The 23,994-nt window shown below is 38.5% G+C and overlaps 1 protein-coding gene across 14 annotated transcripts in view; it reads left to right on the forward strand.

The window, feature by feature from the left end:
* The window catches only part of LOC139753496 (moesin/ezrin/radixin homolog 1-like), a 204,117-nt gene that overhangs the window by 177,196 nt on the left and 2,927 nt on the right, over positions 1 to 23,994 (forward strand). For 8 of the 14 annotated variants that reach the window (XM_071670177.1, XM_071670207.1, XM_071670208.1 and 5 more), the window contains 6 exons: positions 4,489 to 4,593; positions 5,817 to 6,067; positions 6,514 to 6,660; positions 11,589 to 11,849; positions 12,728 to 13,085; positions 21,816 to 22,052. In XM_071670177.1, coding sequence (XP_071526278.1) covers positions 4,489 to 4,593; positions 5,817 to 6,067; positions 6,514 to 6,660; positions 11,589 to 11,849; positions 12,728 to 13,085; positions 21,816 to 22,052 — 1,359 coding nt within the window. Of the gene's footprint in view, positions 1 to 4,488; positions 4,594 to 5,816; positions 6,068 to 6,513; positions 6,661 to 11,588; positions 11,850 to 12,727; positions 13,086 to 20,518; positions 20,573 to 21,815; positions 22,053 to 23,994 lie in introns of all 14 variants that reach the window. The other 6 variants (XM_071670132.1, XM_071670142.1, XM_071670153.1 and 3 more) reach the window with 1 other exon arrangement.

A 23,994-nucleotide genomic window follows, 5' to 3' on the forward strand; every position in this document is an offset into this window, starting at 1 on the left:
TATGGGTCAGTGTAAGAAAGGGGGATTTGATGTTGCAACAGCTGTTTGTACCTGATCCACCCAATTGAATTAAGAGTTGAGGGATGATAGATTAGTAGATGATGCATAATTTGTCAGCTAAATGATTAGTTGTGATGAGATGGTGTGTATTGTAAACTTGTTATATTTTTTTTGTTCAGTAAGAAAAGTTGTCAAATATTCACAGTCAACCTGTCATCTCTCATTCTCTCCATATGTCCAAAAGATTTCAATACAACCTCTTCTGCTCTCTCACCCACACTCTTTTTCTTACCACACATCTTTCTTACCCTTTCATATATTTTATATTTATTTTTTATCATACTTAACTGCCATCTTCCGTGTTAGCGAGGTAGCGCAAGGAAACAGACGAGGAATGGCCCAATCTACCCACATATATATATATATATATATATATATATATATATATATATATATATATATATATATATATATATATAATGTGGGAAATGGCAAATAGTATGAAAAAAAAAAATATATATATATATATATATATATATATATATATATATATATATATATATATATATATATATATTATCCCTGGGGATAGGGGATTAAGAATACTTCCCACGTATTCCCTGCGTGTCGTAGAAGGCGACTAAAAGGGGAGGGAGCGGGGGGCTGGAAATCCTCCCCTCCCATTTTTTTTTTTTTTTTTTTTTCCCAAAAGAAGGAACAGAGGGGGCCTGGTGAGGATATTCCAAAAAAGGCCCAGTCCTCTGTTCTTAACGCTACCTCGCTAACACGGGAAATGGCGAATAGTTTAAATGAAAAAAAAAATATACATATATATATATATATATATATATATATATATATAGGTTTGTGGCAGGGGTGTGTGATGTCTCCATGGTTGTTTAATTTGTTTATGGATGGGGTTGTTAGGGAGGTGAATGCAAGAGTTTTGGAAAGAGAGGCAAGTATGAAGTCTGTTAGGGATGAGAGAGCTTGGGAAGTGAGTCAGTTGTTGTTGTTCGCTGATGATACAGCACTGGTGGCTGATTCATGTGAGAAACTGCAGAAGCTGGTGACTGAGTTTGGTAAAGTGTGTGAAAGAAGAAAGTTAAGAGTAAATGTGAATAAGAGCAAGGTTATTAGGTACAGTAGGATTGAGGGTCAAGTCAATTGGGAGGTAAGTTTGAATGGAGAAAAACTGGAGGAAGTAAAGTGTTTTAGATATCTGGGAGTGGATCTGGCAGCGGATGGAACCATGGAAGCGGAAGTGGATCATAGGGTGGGGGAGGGGGCGAAAATCCTGGGAGCCTTGAAGAATGTGTGTAAGTCGAGAACATTATCTCGGAAAGCAAAAATGGGTATGTTTGAAGGAATAGTGGTTCCAACAATGTTGTATGGTTGCGAGGCGTGGGCTATGGATAGAGTTGTGCGCAGGAGGGTGGATGTGCTGGAAATGAGATGTTTGAGGACAATGTGAGGTGGTTTGATCGAGTAAGTAACGTAAGGGTAAGAGAGATGTGTGGAAATAAAAAGAGCGTGGTTGAGAGAGCAGAAGAGGGTGTTTTGAAATGGTTTGGGCACATGGAGAGAATGAGTGAGGAAAGATTGACCAAGAGGATATATGTGTCGGAGGTGGAGGGAACGAGAAGTGGGAGACCAAATTGGAGGTGGAAAGATGGAGTGAAAAAGATTTTGTGTGATTGGGGTCTGAACATGCAGGAGGGTGAAAGGAGGGCAAGGAATAGAGTGAATTGGATCGATGTGGTATACCGGGGTTGACGTGCTGTCAGTGGATTGAATCAGGGCATGTGAAGCGTCTGGAGTAAACCATGGAAAGCTGTGTAGGTATGTATATTTGCGTGTGTGGACGTATGTATATACATGTGTATGGGGGTGGGTTGGGCCATTTCTTTCGTCTGTTTCCTTGCGCTACCTTGCAAACGCGGGAGACAGCGACAAAAAAAAAATATATATATATATATATATTATTTTTATATTTTACTTTGTTGCTGTCTCCCGCGTTTGCGAGGTAGCGCAAGGAAACAGACGAAAGAAATGGCCCAACCCCCCCCATACACATGTATATACATACGTCCACACACGCAAATATACATACCTACACAGCTTTCCATGGTTTACCCCAGACGCTTCACATGCCTTGATTCAATCTACTGACAGCACGTCAACCCCGGTATACCACATCGCTCCAATTCACTCTATTCCTTGCCCTCCTTTCACCCTCCTGCATGTTCAGGCCCCGATCACACAAAATCTTTTTCACTCCATCTTTCCACCTCCAATTTGGTCTCCCTCTTCTCCTCGTCCCCTCCACCTCCGACACATATATCCTCTTGGTCAATCTTTCCTCACTCATTCTCTCCATGTGCCCAAACCACTTCAAAACACCCTCTTCTGCTCTCTCAACCACGCTCTTTTTATTTCCACACATCTCTCTTACCCTTACGTTACTCACTCGATCAAACCACCTCACACCACACACTGTCCTCAAACATCTCATTTCCAGCACATCCATCCTCCTGCGCACAACTCTATCCATAGCCCACGCCTCGCAACCATACAACATTGTTGGAACCACTATTCCTTCAAACATACCCATTTTTGCTTTCCGAGATAATGTTCTCGACTTCCACACATTCTTCAAGGCCCCCAGAATTTTCGCCCCCTCCCCCACCCTATGATCCACTTCCGCTTCCATGGTTCCATCCGCTGCCAGATCCACTCCCAGATATCTAAAACACTTCACTTCCTCCAGTTTTTTTCCATTCAAACTCACCTCCCAATTGACTTGACCCTCAACCCTACTGTACCTAATAACCTTGCTCTTATTCACATTTACTCTTAACTTTCTTCTTCCACACACTTTACCAAACTCAGTCACCAGCTTCTGCAGTTTCTCACATGAATCAGCCACCAGCGCTGTATCATCAGCGAACAACAACTGACTCACTTCCCAAGCTCTATCATCCCCAACAGACTTCATACTTGCCCCTATTTCCAAAACTCTTGCATTTACCTCCCTAACAACCCCATCCATAAACAAATTAAACAACCATGGAGACATCACACACCCCTGCCGCAAACCTACATTCACTGAGAACCAATCACTTTCCTCTCTTCCTACACGTACACATGCCTTACATCCTCGATAAAAACTTTTCACTGCTTCTAACAACTTTCCTCCCACACCATATACTCTTAATACCTTCCACAGAGCATCTCTATCAACTCTATCATATGCCTTCTCCAGATCCATAAATGCTACATACAAATCCATTTGCTTTTCTAAGTATTTCTCACATATATTCTTCAAAGCAAACACCTGATCCATTGTACAAAGGCAAAGGGGATAAGAGTGAGTGCTCAAATTACAGAGGTATAAGTTTGTTGAGTATTCCTGGTAAATTATATGGGAGGGTATTGATTGAGAGGGTGAAGGTATGTACAGAGCATCAGATTGGGGAAGAGCAGTGTGGTTTCAGAAGTGGTAGAGGATGTGTGGATCAGGTGTTTGCTTTGAAAAATATATATATATATATATATATATATATATATATATATATATATATATATATATATATATATATATATATATATTATCACTGTTTCCAACATTCTTCACATAGTGCCTGGAACTGACAAAGAAAGGCCACATCTGCTGATGTCCATTCTTCTTCTGTCATATAAAGCGATTTCATGACATTGATCTTGATTGTATTTGAATGAATATTATATAATTGGCATTTCTTATGTAGTATAATAATGTTATTTGGTTATCTGTATTTTTCCCTCTTTTAGACCTGGGAGACATAAGGAATCGTCCTGAAACATTTTCCTCTTTTAAATCTGGGATACATAAGGAATCATCCTGAAACATATAGGCTTCACGCCATCTCCACATCTTTGAGTTCACAAGACTTTTTACTGGTTTTAGAAACATTTGCTGTAGAATTTTACTTGTTAACAGCATGGCATTTGATCATTATTACCATCTATATTCCTACTTTGAAATTGGGGAAATGTTTAAAACAATTCCTAAACATTTTTCCTCAGCCATCTTCATATCTTCAGATTTTTAGTTGAAACATTTGTTAAAGAGTTCTACCTGTTGATTGGGTTGTTATAAAGCAGGGGTTACTAATCTATAATAATGAATGTGGCTGATGAGGGATACCATAGTGATTATACAAATGTGGTTTGAAGAAATTTCAAGAGAGAATTACCTCTTCACTAAGATCATGAATTAGGGAAAGCAAAAGTTGGAGAATATTGCACTTTATGAGATAAGGTGGAGGCTAGAATGTGTTAGCACATGATGATTGTAGAAAAGAGAAGATACCAAAATAGTAACTGATAGGAAAGTGTTTGTTGTTTAGTGTGTTTGATGTCGGTTTGAAACTATTGGCTGAAATATTGCTGAAAACTTATGGAGATGTTTATCAGTAGATGAATGAATTCTCATTTATTTTTCAGGTTTTATCTCAAGATGTGAAAAAGGAAACTCCACTTCAGTTCAAATTCAGGGCCAAATTCTACCCTGAGGATGTTGCGGAAGAAATCATTCAAGATATCACACTGGTGAGAATTTCACGTGCCATTTTCTACCATATGTTTATTTTTACAGCAGAAAGTGTTGGTTGTTGTAGTGTTATTAGAAATACTGTCAACCTTCCATTGCAATCTGTACCATGTGGAATCTGCCAGTATGAGATATATGGAGATGACATAACCAAGTGAGAGCATATTTCAAGTATGATTTCCTCATTCCAGTGGTCTCTGTATTCTATACTTTTTATAAACTTGTCCCATGACCTTGTACTTCAAGGAAGGTGACATTGTCATTGGATTATGTCTTTATTTTTTAGGCTGTCTTTATGACTAGCAGAAGAGTTTGTATGTAGTCATCATTATCAGTGTTATCATTGTTGATGTTAACCTCTGTGATATTCTTACATTTACATACAGTATGGTAATGATGCATGAAATATTGTATTAACATTTTGTTCAGGTATATGACTTAGAACCACCCAAGTGTAATGATAACTATTAGCATTTGGTACAGTATTCCAAGAGGAGTCTTCACATTTATTAAACTGATCTCATGCTGGCGTTCGACCCTGGAATATGTAATTTGAAAACAAGTCTATGGTACTTTCACGCGAGTTATGAAATAAGGACTTATCCTTACTTCATATCTCGTGACAGTTCCATATGATTGTTTTGAAATTAAAGATTACAGAGCTGAACCCCAGCATGAGATCATCTTAATATATGTTTAAGGACCCCTCTCGGAATATTGTAATAATTGCTAAGTCATCATTAATTGATTAAAAGGACTTCAGAAAAGTTATGTAATAGAGAAGAGCTATTCTGTCTTCTGACAGCACATGTTCCTATTGGTTGAAGGTCTGATATTGTGTTATGATTATGTGGTTGAATCATTCATTTTCTTTAAGGCTCCAGATCCATTACCAAGCAGCATTTATGTTGTATTTAGCTTTCTTCATATCCTTGAGTCTAATGATTCCATAGTTTATGAGTCGCATATGTCTTTATCTTAATGTTTCCCTACATTCAGAGTAGGTTCATGTGTGTAGAATCATTTATATAGATTTGGAATTGAACAGATTATAGGAAAGTAAAAAGTTATCTGGGGAAAATCTTTGGGTTACATGTAATATACTGTGATGTTGATATGAAAAATAGAAATGTTTGATATTAATTTATTGATTAGTGCCTCGCTTTGTCACGTTTTGTTGTAGTATTAATGAATTGAAACTTAAGAATTTTGATATTTACAGCGCTTATTCTATCTGCAAGTCAAGAATGCTATCCTCAGTGATGAAATTTATTGCCCTCCGGAGACATCTGTTTTATTGGCTTCATATGCAGTGCAGGCAAAATATGGTGATCAGAATTCAGACATCCAGAAATCCCTGGCCAATGACCACCGGCTACTGCCTCAACGTGTTATGGATCAGCACAAGTTAACACGTGAAGAGTGGGAAGAGAGGATTATCACATGGTACCATGAACACAAGGGAATGCTTAGGTTAGATCCAGCTACAGCTACCAAATTCATCAAGAGAGGAAAGAAGATGAAGTGAATGGTTTTCAGTGAAAGCAAGTGATGGGATTGAAAAGGGCAAGTTAGTGGGGTGGAAGGTTTAATGAGTATATAGTATGGTGAAGTAAGGGGCTGAATGAGTATAAGGAAAAGAGAGAAGAGTAAGTAAGTAGGTGAAACAGTGGAAGCGAGTGGGGAGTTAGATGAGAATTAGTGAGTTGGGTGTGCTGAGTGAATAACCAAGGGATGTGGGAGTGAGGCAGTGTGTTTGGGAGATGGTGAATATACCACTGTTCGGTAGATTGTGATTGATTTGTATATCAGATATTGAGACATGATACATGTTTGACATAAACTGAAATACAGCCAAGTATTTTTAATGATTATATTCCCAATTTCATAAATGTGAAAATAGATTATTTATTTTATAGAGAAGATGCCATGATGGAATACCTCAAGCTGGCCCAGGACCTGGAAATGTATGGAGTAAATTACTTTGATATCAAGAACAAGAAAGGCACTGAGCTATGGCTAGGAGTAGATGCTCTTGGCCTCAACATTTATGAGAAGGATGACAAGTAAGTTATTACATATGGAAAAATGACTATTCAGAACTTGGTTGGCGGACATAGCAGAAGGCCTCAGCCATCAGTTTGACAGCCTGTTCATTGGTCCATCCATTTAGAAAAGCATCATTAATACTCTGGTTTCATTATATCATATAACATTTTTATTAAGTGAGGAGGTAGACTGCAATTTGAATGATCAGATTCAGTATGTGATTTTGGGAGGGCCAGAGGTATTTTAGACTTGGTCAGTAGACTTGTAATTCTTTGGTTCATGTACAACTGAGGAGTTTTGTCTGTTAGGCTTGATATGTGAATAGAGATGATAGTTTCTAACAAATCATCATAATGTAGGTGAAGTATTGTGAAATAGGAATAACACTTTGGAGGCCTTTGTTCATGTTAGCTTAGTGTACATTGTTGAGTATCTATGTCGGTGAATTGATATGCTGTGTGTACTCAATGCACCTACTATCAAGTGGAAATGTCAGAACTCATTCTGGTTTGAAAATTTAGCTGTACTTTTTTATACTTATTGCAGTTGCTTCATTTTGTTTGGTTAACACCATAAATATAAATTATGGTTTTCCCATTTAAGGTTTGAAATCATCAGATGTTTATCTTGGGCTCAAGTGTAGGGCAACACTGAATATTTGGTGAAAATCATGTTGTATGTGAAATGTTATTTGATGCTGTGTGGTTTTTGGCAGATTGATTGTGTAAGGAATGTCAGTGTACCTACAAGATTTGGTCTGAATGGTAGGGCTAACACATAGCACTCAACACATCATATTTGGTAATTTTAATGTTTCTCCCTGCCTCAGTGCATTTTTCATAGTTGTGAACATGAAGTTCATATGCAATTAGATGTCTGTCTGTATCTCTGGTTCCTGTTCCCTTTAGGAATTCCATTAAAGGGATGGCCAAAGCAAGTCTTCATAACTAGTGAACTCTAGTGCCAATTTTAGCTTTCAGTGCCTCACCTTTAACAGGCCACTGGCACAAGGCAACTCCAGTGCAGTGTTTTCAGAGGCTCCCACCTAATGCTCCTACCAACTACTTCAACTTAATGTTCCAACCTATTGCTTCAACGTAATGCTCCCATCTAATTTCCCTACCTAGTACTACGTAATGCTCCTGTTTAATGACTCTACAAACTACTATTATCTGTTGCTTCTACCATTTTGCCAAAAGGCAGGGCTAGCATATAGGGCTCACCACAGACAAAATTTAGTTGCAAAAAATGAGTTCTGTGAATTTAGTGTTGTCAGTGTATTATGTGTAACAAGGAGAGACTGTGTTTGTGGACAGACTGCCAGCAGTCCACATGCAGGTGAGACAGAAAGAGTAGACAGCTACCTAGGTTCAGAGAAGTGCAACTTGACAATGACAGAAGTGCTGGCTTACTATGCAGGCTGTCACTAATGCTTCCGTTACCTGGGAGGTAGTACCTGTAATAAACCTAAGTCATAAACCTAGTTTACTGCTAAATGTTTCTGTAGTTGTTCCATGTATGTTTTGTATTTTTCCTCATATTGCATTGGATGATTTTTTTTTTTTTTTTTTTTTTTTTTTCTCTCCCCGCTGTCTCCCACGTTTGCGAGGTAGCGCAAGGAAACAGACGAGAGAAATGGCCCAACCCACCCCCATACACATGCCTTGATTCAATCAACTGACAGCACGTCAACCCCGGTATACCACATCGCTCCAATTCACTCTATTCTTTGCCCTCCTTTCACCCTCCTGCATGTTCAGGCCCCGATCACACAAAATCTTTTTCACTCCATCTTTCCACCTCCAATTTGGTCTCCCTCTTCTCCTCGTTCCCTCCACCTCCGACACGTATATCCTCTTGGTCAATCTTTCCTCACTCATTCTCTCCATGTGACCAAACCATTTCAAAACACCCTCTTCTGCTCTCTCAACCACGCTCTTTTTATTTCCACACATCTCTCTCACCCTTACGTTACTTACTCGATCAAACCACCTCACACCACACATTGTCCTCAAACATCTCATTTCCAGCACATCCATCCTCCTGCGCACAACTCTATCCATAGTCCACGCCTCGCAACCATACAACATTGTTGGAACCACTATTCCTTCAAACATACCCATTTTTGCTTTCCTAGATAATGTTCTCGACTTCCACACATTCTTCAAGGCTCCCAGAATTTTCGCCCCCTCCCCCACCCTATGATCCACTTCCGCTTCCATGGTTCCATCCGCTGCCAGATCCACTCCCAGATATCCAAAACACTTCACTTCCTCCAGTTTTTCTCCATTCAAACTCACCTCCCAGTTGAATTGACCCTCAACCCTACTGTACCTAATAACCTTGATCTTATTCACATTTACTCTTAACTTTCTTCTTTCACACACTTTACCAAACTCAGTCACCAGCTTCTGCAGTTTCTCACATGAATCAGCCACCAGCGCTGTATCATCAGCGAACAACAACTGACTCACTTCCCAAGCTCTCTCATCCCCAACAGACTTCATACTTGCCCCTCTTTCCAAAACTCTTGCATTCACCTCCCTAACAACCTCATCCATAAACAAATTAAACAACCATGGAGACATCACACACCCCTGTCGCAAACCTACATTCACTGAGAACCAATCACTTTCCTCTCTTCCTACACGTACACATGCCTTACATCCTCGATGTAAGGTCACTGTTTGGATGATATCCTAACATATTTTTGTTTGACGTTTTTGAAATATTCTCAGATATTATTCCAGACTAATTAATTACAGTTATCATCCTTACTGAGTTGCTTTCAGATTTGAAACATTATTCTTTATGCCTTTTATTGGTGCCATGCATGTATTATCATGTATTTCTCATTTCTCTTTCTTGTCTGAAATGTTTGAGTTCTTTCAAACCACAAATCTTGGTTCTGTGGTGTTTATGAATTCTTTGTGACTTTTTATTTCAGTAATTTGATTGGTGACCATACAACAATTCAGTATTCAATTATAATTATATTTTTTTATGTGTAAACAAAACATTTTCATTGGTAATCTTGTCTCAATTTTGAAAGTTTTCATTATCTTCTTACTTATTACTTGGCTTGAAAGTACTGTCAAAACAATTTGCTCCTTGAATGTTGGTTAGTTTTTCATCATCTTAGGTATTTTGAGCTTTTTTTCTAGTTTTCTGTGCATGATGATGCTAATATAGTGTTAATTCATGACACATTTGTGCAAACTTCTTACAAAATTTCGTCTTATTCTCTTTTGCCAAGTTGTAGAGTGTCTTTTCTTAGTATTTTGATTCTTTTGAGAAATGTGTGGAAAGAGAGGTCACTGTTTGTGAATATGGGTGTGTTTGATGGTATAGGTAATCCTGACTGTGCCAGATGGATGCAAGGTGTGAATCCGAGATTAAAAAAAGATGGAAAAGGGTGGGTTTGTTTGACATGAAAAACTTAAGGACAGTATTTAATGTGAGGAGGGTTGGTTAAGAAATGAGAGGTCAAGAAAGGTGTGCCAGTAAAGAGTTTGGTTGAAATAACTAAATAGGGTGTGTTGAATTGGTTTAGACATGTGTAGAGTTTGAGTGAGGAGATTCTGACTAAGAGGGTATACTTGTCAGAAGTAGAGGAAAGAAGAAGGGGGATGAGATAGAAGGATGGCCTTTGCCAGCAGCCTGTTAAAGGTGAGGCAATAAAGGCTAAGAAGCAGCACTGGAGTTCTTTACTTATGGAAACTGTTGCTGTTGAGGGAGTTCCAGTTGGAACAGGCATCAGAGATATAGATAGATAGTGTTAAAGATGCTTTAAGTTATTGGGGCCTGAACATGTCGGAAGGTGTGAGGCATGTTTACAAGAGAGCAAGTTGGAGCAGTGTAGTGTAGGGAGTAACATGCTGTCAGTGGGCTGAACCAAGTCATCTGAAGCATTCAAGGTAAATCATGGAAAAGTATGTGGGTCCTGTTAGTGGACAGGGAGTTCTAGGGCATTATACATGATTGCTAGAGAGTGGGTATGAGCAGTAACGATCATTCTTCAATTGCTCTTGGCACTTCAAAGAAAATGGCAAACAAGTATGACAAAGTATGTAAATACACATTTTTACCTGGGAGGATTGTAATAATTGGAATGTCTGAAGAAGATTCATTGTCTTCTTGACTATGAAAAGTGTTATACATTATATAGCATAGAGAGAGAAATTTAGACAAAAAAGATGGGCAAATATTAAGTACATAATTTAGTGTCACAGAAAAAGTTTACTGTGTTTCCCAGTGCAATATAGTTGAAAATGTCTGGAAGTTATTAGTATATTATTATTTATCATTTTGCTTTGTTGCTGTCTCCCGCATTAGCGAGGTAGTGCAAGGACACAGACGAAAGAATGGCCCAACCCACCCACATATTCATGTATATACATACATGTCCACACACGCACATATACATACCTATACATCTCGACGTATACATGTATATACACACACACAGACATATACATATATACACATGTACATAATTCATACTGTCTACCTTTATTCATTTCCATCGCCACCCCGCCACACACGAAATAACAACCCCCTCCCCCCTTATGTGCGTGAGGTAGCGCTAGGAAAATACAACAAAGACCACATTCATTCACACTCAGTCTCTAGCACCGAAACCACAGCTCCCTTTCCACATCCAGGCCCCACAGAACTTTCCATGGTTTACCCCAGACGCTTCACATGCCCTGTTTCAATCCATTGACAGCACATCGACCCCAGTATACCACATCTTTCCAATTCACTCTATTCCTTGCACGCCTTTCACCCTCCTGCATGTTCAGGCCCCGATCACTCAAAATCTTTTTCACTCCATCTTTCCACCTCCAATTTGGTCTCCCACTTCTCCTCGTTCCCTCCACCTCTTACACATATATTCTCTTCTTTCTGTAATAAGTTTTTGCATTTCAAATTTCCATTTCAGACTTACCCCAAAGATTGGTTTTCCTTGGTGTGAAATCAGAAATATATCCTTCAATGATCGCAAGTTTGTTATCAAACCAATTGACAAGAAAGCTCCAGATTTTGTATTCTTTGCCCCACGCTTACGCATAAACAAGCGGATACTTGCCCTCTGTATGGGTAATCATGAGTTGTTTATGCGCCGCCGGAAAGCAGACACTATTGAAGTTCAGCAGATGAAGGCACAGGCACGTGAAGAAAAATTAGCGAAACAGCAAGAGAGGTAAGTCATGAAATATGTTGTAGAATAAATGCCTGTTGTTGTGGGATAGTAAAGAAATACTACCTGTTTATGTCCAGTTTTGGAAAAAATAAAAGGGACGAGAGCTGTTACATATGAATCCTCCTCTTGTTTGCAAATGAGGGAACAGGAGGAGCCTTGTGAGGATTTATCCTCAAAGGTTTGCTCATCTGTTTCTGATGTTACTCCACTGAGGAAGAAGGGATAAGCTAGAAAGAAAAAATATTGGTGTAAGAAGGGGTAAGCTGTTAGAAAACAAAGCAATGAATCATAAGAGTGTAATTGTAGATTAAGCCTGAGTAAAAGAGTGATTGACTTTATTCCACCTGAGATTGATGGATGTGAAACAGTTTATGTATGTCTGGTTCATTGGGATAAAAGAAAGGAAGGGAAGAATGACTTTTGTAGTACAGTTGAAATTATGTGGATAAATCAAGTAATGAGTGAAGATGAAAGGTTATGCGACATGAAAAACCTTTCGTAGGCTCCTAGGTGGAAGTTATAAAGGATAGCATGATCATATATCAAACATGTTGTAGATGATAAGGTGGGTGATGAAAGATACAAGAGGAACGGGTAAATTATAGAAGAGATGGGTATATGAGGTAAGAAAATTACTTTGTGACAAAGGTATTTCCAATGAAGATGCTGGCATCTTACTTCACATAAAAAAAAAAGGATTTATTGAAGAAGGGCAGGGTTATGTGTTTGTTTTTATTGTAGCCAGAAAACTAACATGATTTATCCCAAAATCAGTCAGTGTACCATAATATACGTAGGCTGCTTCATCAGTCATCATTTGATGTACTTATTGACAGTTTGTATTTAGAATCTGTTACTACATTTTACATTTCTGGCAGAGAGAAATTGGCACGTGAAATTGCTCTTCGTGAGGAGGCAGAAAGGAAACAGAAAGAATATGAGGAACGTCTAAAGTCTATGCAGGAAGATATGGAGCGGCGTCAGAAAGAACTCCTTGATGCTCAAGAAACCATTCGACGCCTAGAAGAACAGCTCAGGCAGTTACAGGCAGCCAAGGAAGAGCTTGAAGCCAAGCAGACAGAACTACATGATATGATGGTGCGCCTGGAGCAAGCCAAGGAAATGGAAGCTGAAGAAAAGATTAAACTTGAGGACGAGATAAGAGCTAAACAAGAAGAAGTTCACCGAATCCAGGAAGAGGTTAATAATAAGGATGAAGAAACTAGGAAGCTCCAGGTCAGTCATCCTGTTATTTATGAGTATTTTAGATGTACAGATTTTTCACCATATATGTTCACCATTATATATAGTCCAAATTCTACAGTCTGTGAACTGTGGAATCTGGCCACAATCTCCAGTAGTCTAACTTGCCAGGTGCTTCAGAATTTTGTCAGACAATTGTAACAGAATATATGATAAAATGTTAATTTTTTTGTTGTCTGTTTATTGAAAATAAAAATTTAACCCATTGAGTGCTGATCTGCCATATGCAGTACAGGATGCCTCCAGCAGCTGACTGCAAGTAGCTTTATGCTGTCAGGAGCACTTAAGGTTCTTGGCATGGTTAAATAATGAAGTCGTAAATCAGAAAACAAGTATTGGTATCTCAGACAGTTTATCCACATCATTTATCCAAGACAATTTCTCCACATCATTTGTCCATACTTTTTCACCACGGCTGGTCATTGACCATCTAAAAGCCATAGAGGATAATACATCATTTTTGCTCAGGCCAGGCATCAAAGAAAGTAAATATGAATGTTTTTACGTAAATAATCTGTACAGGTGTATATGAATAACGTAACTTTAATTTTTTGAAATTATAATATGATTGCACAATATCTGTATATTGTGTCATTTTGAAAGCTTTAGATGCATCATATGTGTGGTAGTGTTTACAGACTGAACATTTCTTTATTGATAAATTTACCACACGCACATACACACACAGAGTAATGTGTTACTGTATTTGAAATATTTTTTCCCAAATATAGAAAAAAATTATTTCCTGTCACACTCTATTGGGAGCACACTAAATATCTAGTGTAGCCAAACTCTATGGTTTCATGGGGAGGGACAGATGTAGTATCAAATGTGCCTCAATAGTGCACAAAATTGAGAGCTTTTGGTTTGGTTGCCATTGGCAGACACATTTTCCTTTGGCTCTTGAAATTATTGTACAAGTTGCCTTCTTGTTGACCATTATTTTTTATTATATATGTTAGAGGGTTGTTCTGATTTGGTTCTACATCTTCAACTATCTCACTGACGCAGGGGGTAGCGATGTTGTTTCATGTGGGGCAGGGTGTCACAGGGAATGGATGAAGGCAAGCAGGTATGAATATATACAAGTGTACATATGTATATAGCTTTGTATATGTATGTACTTGTATCTCAGAGCAAAAATGGGTATGTTTGAAGGAATAGTGGTTCGGACAATGTTATATGGTTGCAAGGCATGGGCTATAGATAGGGTTGTGTGGAGGAGAGTGGATGTGTTGGAAATGAAATGTTTGAGGACAATATGTGGTGTGAGGTGGTTTGATTGAGTAAGTAATGAAAGGGTAAGAGAGATGTGAGGTATTAAAGAGTGGTTGAGAGAGCAGAAGAGGGTGTATTGAAATTGTTTGGTCACATGGAGAGAATGAGTGAGGAAAGATTGACAAAGAGGGTATATGTGTCAGAGCTAGAGGGAACAAGAAGTGGGAGACCAAATTGGAGGTGGAAGGATGGAGTGAAAAAGATTTTGAGTGATCGGGGCCTGAACATACAGGAGGGTGAAAGGCGTGCAAGGAATAGAGTGAATTGGAACAATGTGATGTATGGGGGTCAATGTGCTGTCAGTGGATTGAATCAGAGCATGTGAAGTGTTTAGGGTAAAGCATGAAAAGCTTTGTGGGTCCTGGATGTGGAAAGAGAGCTGTGGTTTCAGTGCATTACAAATGACAGCTAGAGACAGAGTGTGAACAAATGTGGCCTTTGTTGTCTTTTCTTAGTGCTACCTCGCACACGTTGGGGGGTGGCAACGGGAATGGATGAAGGCAGCAAGTATGAATATGTACTTGTGTATATATGTATATGTTTGTGTATGTATATGTTGAAATGTATAGGTATTTATATGAGCATGTGTGGGTGTTTATGTATATACATGTGTATGTGGGTGGGTTGGGCCATTCTTTCATCTGTTTCCTTGTGCTACCTCGCTAACGTGGGAGACAGCAACTAAGTATAATGAATAATAAAATGAATAAATATGTACTTGTATGTATGTGAGAAATACTTGGGAAAACAAATGGATTTGTATGTAGCATTTATGGATCTGGAGAAGGCATATGATAGAGTTGATAGAGATGCTCTATGGAAGGTATTAAGAGTCTATAGTGTGGGAGGCAAGTTGCTAGAAGCAGTGAAAAGTTTTTATCGAGGATGTAAGGCATGTGTATGAGTAGGAAGAGAGGAAAGTGATTGGTTCTCAGTGAGTGTCGAGTTGTGTTAAGGGTGCGTGATGTCTCCATGGTGGTTTAATTTATTTATGGATGGGGTTGTTAGGGAGGTGAATGCAAGAGTTTTGGAGAGAGGGGCAAGTATGCAGTCTATTGTGGATGAGATGGCTTGGGAAGTGAGTCAATTGTTTGCTGATGATACAGCACTGGTGGCTGATTCGGGTAAGAAACTGCAGAAGCTGGTGACTGAGTTTGGTAAAGTGTGTGAAAGAAGAAAGCTGAGAGCAAATGTGAATAAGAGCAAGGTTATTAGGTATAGTAGGGTTGAGGGACAAGTCAATTGGAAGGTAAGTTTGAATGGAGAAAAACTGGAGAAAGTGAAGTGTTTTAGATATCTGGGAGTGGATCTGGCAGCGGATGGAACCATGGAAGCGGAAGTGAGTCACGGGGTGGGGGTTGGGGGCGAAAGTTCTGGGAGCGTTGAAAAATGTGTGGAAAGCGAGAACATTATCTTGAAAAGCAAAAATGGGTATGTTTGAAGGAATAGTGGTTCCAACAATGTTAATGATTGCAAGGCATGGGCTATAGATAGTTGTGCGGAGGAGGGTGGATGTGTTGTAAATGAGATATTTGAGGACAATATGTTGTGTGAGGTGGTTTGATTGAGCAAGTAATGAAAGGGTAAGAGAGATGTGTGGTAATAAAAAGATTGGTTGAGAGAGCAGAAGAGGGTGTTTTGAAATGGTTTGGTCACATGGAAAGAATGAGTGAGGAAAGATTGACAAAGAGGATATATGTGTCAGAGGTGGAGTGAACAAGGAGAAGTGGAAGACCAAATTGGAGGTTGATGGATGGAATGAAAAAGATTTTGAGCGATTGAGGCCTGAACATGCAGGAGGGTGAAAGGCATGCAAGGAATAAATTGAAATGATGTGGTATACTGGGGTCGACATGCTGTCAGTGGATTGAACCAGGGCAAGTGAAGCATCTGGGGTAAACCATGGAAAGTTTTGTGGGTCCTGGATGTGGAAAGGGAGCGGTGGTTTCGGTGCATCATACGTGACAGCTAGAGACAATGTGAACGAATGTGGCCTTTGTTGTCTTTTCCTGGCACTACCTCACGCACGTGTGGGGGAGGGGGTTGTTATTTCATGTGTGACAGGGTGGCAATGTGCATGTGTACATTTGTATATGTCTGTGTATGTATATATTTGTATACATTGAAATGTATAGGTATGCATATGTGCTTTTGTGGACATGTATGTATATACATGTTTTGTGGGTGGGTTGGGCCATTCTTTTGTCTGTTTCCTTGCACTACCTTGCTAACGCAGGAGACAGCAACAAAGTATAATAATAAAAAAATAACTTGTATGTATATATATCTGTACATGAGTGGATGGGGCATTCTTCGTCTGTTTTCTGGCACTACCTCGCTGACACTGGAAATGGCGATTAGGTATAGTCGAAAAAACCTAATCCAATTAACACTTTTGCACATGAGGTGATGAACCATCCTTGTATTCTCCAAGTGAATGAGAATGAGGAACATACATATGGTGAAATTAGGAAACAGTGCCATTAAAGACAAGATGTATGTGAATACAGGAAGTAGTAATTTGCAGGGATGTTGAATGCCAACGTTCTTTGAAAGCAAAAAATATTCAGTACTAAGTTTGAAGAAAGGAAAATGTTAAAGGGGCAATAGATTACGTAGAATATGGTAAGAAATGTAGAATGGACCTGGAATTTAAGAGGTTTTAAGAGATGAATTTTTACCATAGTTTTTCCTGAAATGTTTGCGTGGATGGCATTTCTACTGTAAAACTAAAAGGGTTCAGTTATTGCACACTATACAGAGATTAGGGTTTTGAGAATTGAAAGTCACTGGGTAGATTATTTAATGAAGGTGATCATGCAGGGTTTGTGGGAGACTTTAGATACAATCAAGGGTCACAAGTAACAATAGAAGTAAGTTAGGTGCTTTAGAAGAGGTGTTTGATAAGATATACTTCATATAAAATAGAAGAAAAACTTTGAAGAGCATTTATACATTCCACATGGTTGAAGATCTCATGATTAAGTTGATAGACTGTTGATTCACTTTTAAGGATCTCTAAAAAGTATGGATGAAAGAAGACATGAAGTGTATTTTCAGTGAAAGTAGGCCTTGTTGTAGGAGAGGAATGAGTGAATGGTTATTTGTTGAAATTAGGATTAAACAAGTGGGGAAACTATTTCTTCAAATGTGTCCCAGCTAATAGGTATAGTAAAAAGTTTAAGAAAAGAATGCATCCTTAAGTATGCATGACAGTTATGTGCTCATTCACACAGGTGGAAAGAAGGGGTTTACAGGTGTGGATGGCTGGAGAGGGGTAGGAAGTGGAATATCTGTCATTTTGTGGCAGAAGAGAGTTTTAAATTAGGAAACTTGAAAGTGTTGTGTTGAGAGACACCAGGAGAGAGAATTGAGAAATTGCATAGTGTACAGGGTTGAAGGTCAATTTAGTTAGGATTAGAGTTTGAATGGAGAAAAATTAGAGGAAGGTAGTGTTTTAGATACCTGGGAATGGACATGGCAGCAAGTGGAACCATGGAAGAATGTATAGAAAGAGAGGTCTGGGAGGGCAAAAATGGTTGTGTTTGAAGGTACAGTAGTTCTGACAATGTTATATGGATGTGAGGTATGGTCTATGTGCTGATGAAGGTGGAATGTTGGAAATGAAATTTTTGTGAACAGTAAGTGGTGTGAGTTGGTTTGATTTAAGTATAAGGGTATGAGAGAGGTGTAGTTGAGAGACCTGAAGATTGTTTGCTGGAATGGTTGTAACATATGGAGAGAATTAGTGAGGAAAGGCTAACAAAATGGATATATGTTAGCCAGAATGGAGGGAACAAGAAGGGGGATACCAAATTAAAGATGAAACAATGCAGTGAAAAAGATTTTGAGTGATAAGGATATGAATATGCTGGAGGATGAAAAGCATGCATGAGATAGAGTGAATTGGAACAGTGTGATGTACAGGGTTAATGTGCTACCAATGGACTGAACCAGGGCATGAGACAGCTGGGGTAAACCATGGAAAGGGTCTGTGAGGCTGAGTTGTGGATAGGGAGCTGTAGTTTTGGAGCATTGCACATGATAGTCAGAGAATTGATAAGGGAATGCTAACTTTCTGTGTCTGTTCCTGGTGCTACCTCACTAACACGAGAAATGGTGATCATGTATGAAAAAAAATGAGGGTTAATGAAATTGGGTTGTAGAAGTTGAGTGCAAATTATTAGGGAAGCTGTGCTGAAGTATGCGAAATATCTGGGATTTGAATGTATGAGAAAGGGTAATAAGTGGTGGTGGAGTGAGGAAATCAGATAATGTATGAAAAGAAAAGGGATATATGGTATCGTAAGGGAAGGAATACATGTGACTGGAAGGATTACAAGACAAGGCAGGAAGTCAAGAGAAAGGGGTGAGAGTTGAAAAAGAGGCCAAATGAGAGATTGGGAGAGTGAGTATTGGTGAACTTCAGAGATCAAGAATATAGTTTGGAAGTGAACAGGATGAAGAGAACCATAAGGAGAGCATATTTGAAGTAATAACAAAGATATGTGGAAGAAATGGACTGAGTAGTTTAAAGAACTGCTAAAGTAGTTAAGTGGTGGGATGCATATATTGTTTTTAGGACAAGGTAGCATGCAGTTTGAGAATCATGGAGAATGGGATAGTGATAATAGAGAAGATAGTGAAAACTGCAGATAAAATTTGGGGAAACATCAGGTGTGAATGAGATTGTAGTTCTCTCTCAAGATATTAGGTGACTAGGTGTTGCTGATTGGTAAGTCAGGCTTTTCAATGTATGTTGGGGCCATGGTGAGGTACCGAAGAACTTAAATAATTCCAAGAGAATGGGATAGTAAGTAGAGGGGTAGTTAAAACCTTGCGGAAGATGAAATATGAGAAGGCATCAGGAATGGATGAGGTTGGAGTCTAGTTTCTCAAGGTAGGGGTTGAATTTATTTTTTATTTAAGCTGTTCGGTATGTGTATAGCACAGAATGTCTAAGGACTTGTGAAGTGCATGTATGGTGCCCCAGGCAGGTGGGAGGAAAATTAGATTTCAAAATTATCAAGGTACAAGTATCTTGAGTAAACCTGGAAAGGGGTATAAGTGTGAATGGTACTGTAGTTGACTGGGATTGTGTAAGAGCATTTTAAATGCAGCGTTGAATGTATTTTTTTATTTGAGCCATTCAGTATATGTATAGCCTAAGATCTCTGAGGACATTTGAAGTGCATTTATGGTGCCAAAAAATGCTTGTTCAAATTATTGAGGTACTGGGTAAAATTGGAAAGGGGTATAAGTGAATGGTGATAGAGCAGTTGGTGTCATGTAAAGAGTAGTTGATTTGGATAGTGGTCGAGTAATATAAATGCAGGAGAGGTAGAAGATTGGTGGACTTTGTGTTTGCTGTGTAGTACTTGGAGACAAAAATGCAAATGGTATTTGCCATGTATGGATATGATGAAAACACATGATAGACCCAGCAGTATTGTATTGATGAGAGTCTTAACCTTGAATGCAAAGGAAAGGAAAACCATGAATGGGCTGGAGGATGGTATGTGGCACAAGTCAGGTTGATCATGCAAGAAATTAACGTTAGAAAGAGATGTGGTTGTGAGCTTATTCTGATGGAGAGGGCCTACCAGGATATGCAGAAATGGTTCACACATGTGGAAAGGCCAAATGAAGAAGGGCTGAGAAAGAGGAATTGTTTGTCAGAAGTGATGGAAGCAAAGGGGAACAGGAGACCAAGAAAAGGGAAAGATGGTATGAGGGAGTCTGAGGTGTTCGAGCCTAAACATTCAAGAGAGCAAGAGGTGCATCAGATAGAAAGAGTTTGAGTGCTGAAGTGACATGATGTCACTGGGCTGAACCAGGACATATGAAATGATTCGGTAGATTTTGAAGTAGTCTGTGGTACATGGCTGTGGGTGTTGTCTCTGGTTATGTGCTTTATAAATGACAGCCAGAGATTGAATGTATACAATTGAGGCAATTGTTTTATATGCTACCTCATTAAAGCTAGATATTTGATTATTAATGAAGAAGATTGATAGTTAAATGGGTGCATGTCATGAAAAACTAATGACCATTGTGATACAATTTAGTTAATAAGATTTATTTATTTGATGACAGTTTTTCTTACTTATAATGAAAATTTTTGTAAGATGCTGAAGCAAGAGCTGTGTGACGGAAAGCCACGTGTAGGCATAGGTGGTAAGGTAACTAGTGTGATGGTTTGGATTGAAGGTGTCAAAAGCATGTATAACTAAAGGTTTGACCCTTTCATCATATGTAACCTGATTAAACCTTGGATAAGAAATGAAAATAATTATGCTAACAGTTTACTATAACAGAGAAAAGTCTTACAATGCTTCCAGTCATGGTTCCATATGGCATTGCACTTTTTATGTGAATGCAAATAACTCATATTTTGCTTCTTTAGTTTGTGGAATAGTGTCTGTCTGTTCATTTATATTCAGACATTCATTGCACATTGAAAGCTAAACCCCAGAATAACAGGACAGTGATAAAAAAAAAATGAGAATGATAAAGTTCTAGATTAGAGAAGGAAAAACTTTTTTAGTTAAGCATGAAATGCATGGTTATTCAATTATTAAAACCACTCCAGGTGCCTGTTCTGATCATCCATTGTTGGAATACCCCCCCTCACTCAAGCATAGGAACTAAGTCGTCATGTGCAAAAACAGTGCCAGAAAAGCTGTGTAATCCATGAAGGCCCTCATGCTACAGTACAGAATTTGAAGTTTCCTTACCTTTTATTTTACTTGTACCAGGGAGGATTATATTTTATCTTTTTAGAGTAATAATGGAATACAGTAGTCCTCTTTCTGTAAGTGTAATACTTTATATTGGTTCCCCTTTATAAAAAAAAAAAATCTAAATAAACTGGGTGACATCATTATTGATGTCTCCCTCATGAGTTGTGACAGAGCTACATAGGACATAACAAAAAAACTTGAAAAGCTTATTACATAAGATTTAAGAGAAGTACAGTATTAGGTTTGTGGATGATTGGAACAGGCTTAGTGATGAGATAGTGAATGGTGGCAGTATACAGAAGGTAAAGTTCAAGATCTAGGATTCCATGAATGTGAAATCCCTTCCTCATACTGTACAGATAGGTAATCACACTACAAACACACACAAAAAATAAAAGTTGAAATGTTGTAGAGAATCCAGTGAATTGTGAAATGTTTTTTAGAACGTTTTTTTTTATTGCATATTTCTCTGTAGGTAAATCATGTGCACATGTGGAATGTATTTTTACAAGTCATTGATTTATTCCTCTAAAAGTCATTTAATTTTTCTTTAAATGTTTTGAAGTATTTTGTAAATATTTAAAACTTTTGGTTAAAACCAGATCACTCGGTTTAATGTTTTTCATGCAAAGTTTCCCGAGTTTTTAAAATGTTTAACCTTTCTTTCCATTTCCATCTGTAGATGGAAGTTGAGGAGGTACGTCGTAAGCAAGAAGAAGCCACTGCTGCTTTGATTGCTGCAACATCAACACCTCAGCATCATCATGTTGCTGAACAGGAGGGTACAGAGGAGAATGATGATATTCCAAATGGTGACATCTCTAAGGAACTTTACACTAGTGATGAGCCAATGGAGGATCCCATTGAGGAGAGGAGGACCCTAGCTGAGCGAAATGAGCGATTACAAAATCAGCTTAAGGTAAGCAAAAGTGAATGAATAAATCAAAGGTTTGATAGGTCTTTTGATGTGTATATATTGGGCTCTGTCTTTTTAGTTTTATGAAATATGCCTTTTCCTACAGTCACATCAGGTTTGTGCTTATGGTTCACCATCTGGGTATTCATCTACTGTCACTTCAATCCCAGTTCATAGGTACACTCTCTGAAAAGTGTATTGGACCCCCAGGCCTCAGTTTCTAATAATCTACAATTGGCCAACTGAGTATCAGGGTGGCAGCGAAGTCGTTTTAATCTTGGTCAGCCAGTTGTAGATTATTAGAGACTTCAAGCCCAGGGACCAGGACTTTTTTGGGAGACTGTACATACAGCCTCTGCAAAACACACACACACACACACACACACACATTTTTCCCAAGTTTGTTGAAGTGAACTTGAAACTGCCATGCTTAATAAAGTACTTCTTACATTTTCTCTTGACGCACTAAATTGATTCATCAGTGAAACCAGTACCTAAATTCACCCACTTTCATTCACAAAATTCTATAATTGCATTTGATCCACAACATTTTTATCTGAAATATCCCCAGTCATTTACCTCGCTACATCTGTCTGTCTGTTATTTTTTGTCTGTCTCTCCATCTCTACTTCTAGTTCTATAGTATACACTCTTGACCAGCCTGTCATCTCCCAAATGTCCTATATGATCTTATCTTTAGAGACTTTCATATATGTGCCTTTCTTATGACTTCCTCACACCACATGACCTTTTTACATTACATTGTGCCCATCCTCTCAATTTCAAGTACACTTTGCAAATTTTCCATATACTGCTTTAATTTTTGCTTGTTCTGAACTGTACATGCATGAGTTTTACATCCATGTCTAAACTTCTTGCACACTTCACTCAAGTTTTTTCCATTTGCTATAGCTTTCAGTGTGATCAGATATATCTCTCTCACATGACTCAGTCATGATAAATAAAGTTTTCCCTTACCATCCATACTAAACTCACTCCTTAACTTACTGTCCTCAACCACCCAGATTGACCTTGAACAAACTGACCAGCCCTTCCTTTTTCAAAAACTAGCATATTTTCTTTAATTCATAAGCACTTTCAGCATACTTCTTCACATACCAGCTCACCATTCTGGCCAACTCTCCCTTTGATGTAGCTAATGCCAGTGTCATATGTATACAGCAACTTCTACTGTTTCTCTGTGGAAAAAAACATCCAGCTTTTATCTCATGCAGTGCCTTAACCATAAGGGCAATATATAATAATAGCAACATCATATGATCCTTATACACTCTCATGCATATTCAGACCGCTTATTCACTCATACCCCCAACTTTCTTGCATACAACCATGAATTCCATTGTAAAGGCTTTTACAGTATTTAGCATTTTTCCATGTACACCTTGTAATAAGACATTGAAACCAAATGTCTTCCTGTTTGCCTTATAGTAAACCTTTTCTCATTCATGAATGCTGCTTGCTCTCTTTCTAAAGTTACCTTCTTTACTTTTGTCAGAATATGATTTACTACTTGTGTCCTTCTGAAACCTACCTTGTTCCACACAGTCACTATCCTACCATTTACCTTGCCAACTGTGTTACAGCAACTTATTCCCTTATGACCTTATAATTCTTACATTCACCTTTAATCCCATTTCCTTCTCAAAGCATGCTTTCATACACGCATTCTAGGTCCACAGTATAGTAGTTTCATGAGACTATACACCATCTCATTCATTATTCCATACATGCCCCTAGCTTTTCATTCGTTGAGAGATTTTTTGGTCCTCGTACTTCCCTCTTTTTACTTTCTTATTCTGCCATATACTTGTTCCCCTTTCCTGCTGTACTGACAGTTATGTTCCTGTTATGTCAGTTCTTCATAATTTTTCATGCCTTTTTATAAAGGTAAGGGAGTGCATGGATTGCATTGGTATAAGTCTGT

This window comes from Panulirus ornatus, chromosome 2 (assembly GCF_036320965.1).
Source record: "Panulirus ornatus isolate Po-2019 chromosome 2, ASM3632096v1, whole genome shotgun sequence".
NCBI lineage: Eukaryota > Metazoa > Arthropoda > Malacostraca > Decapoda > Palinuridae > Panulirus > Panulirus ornatus.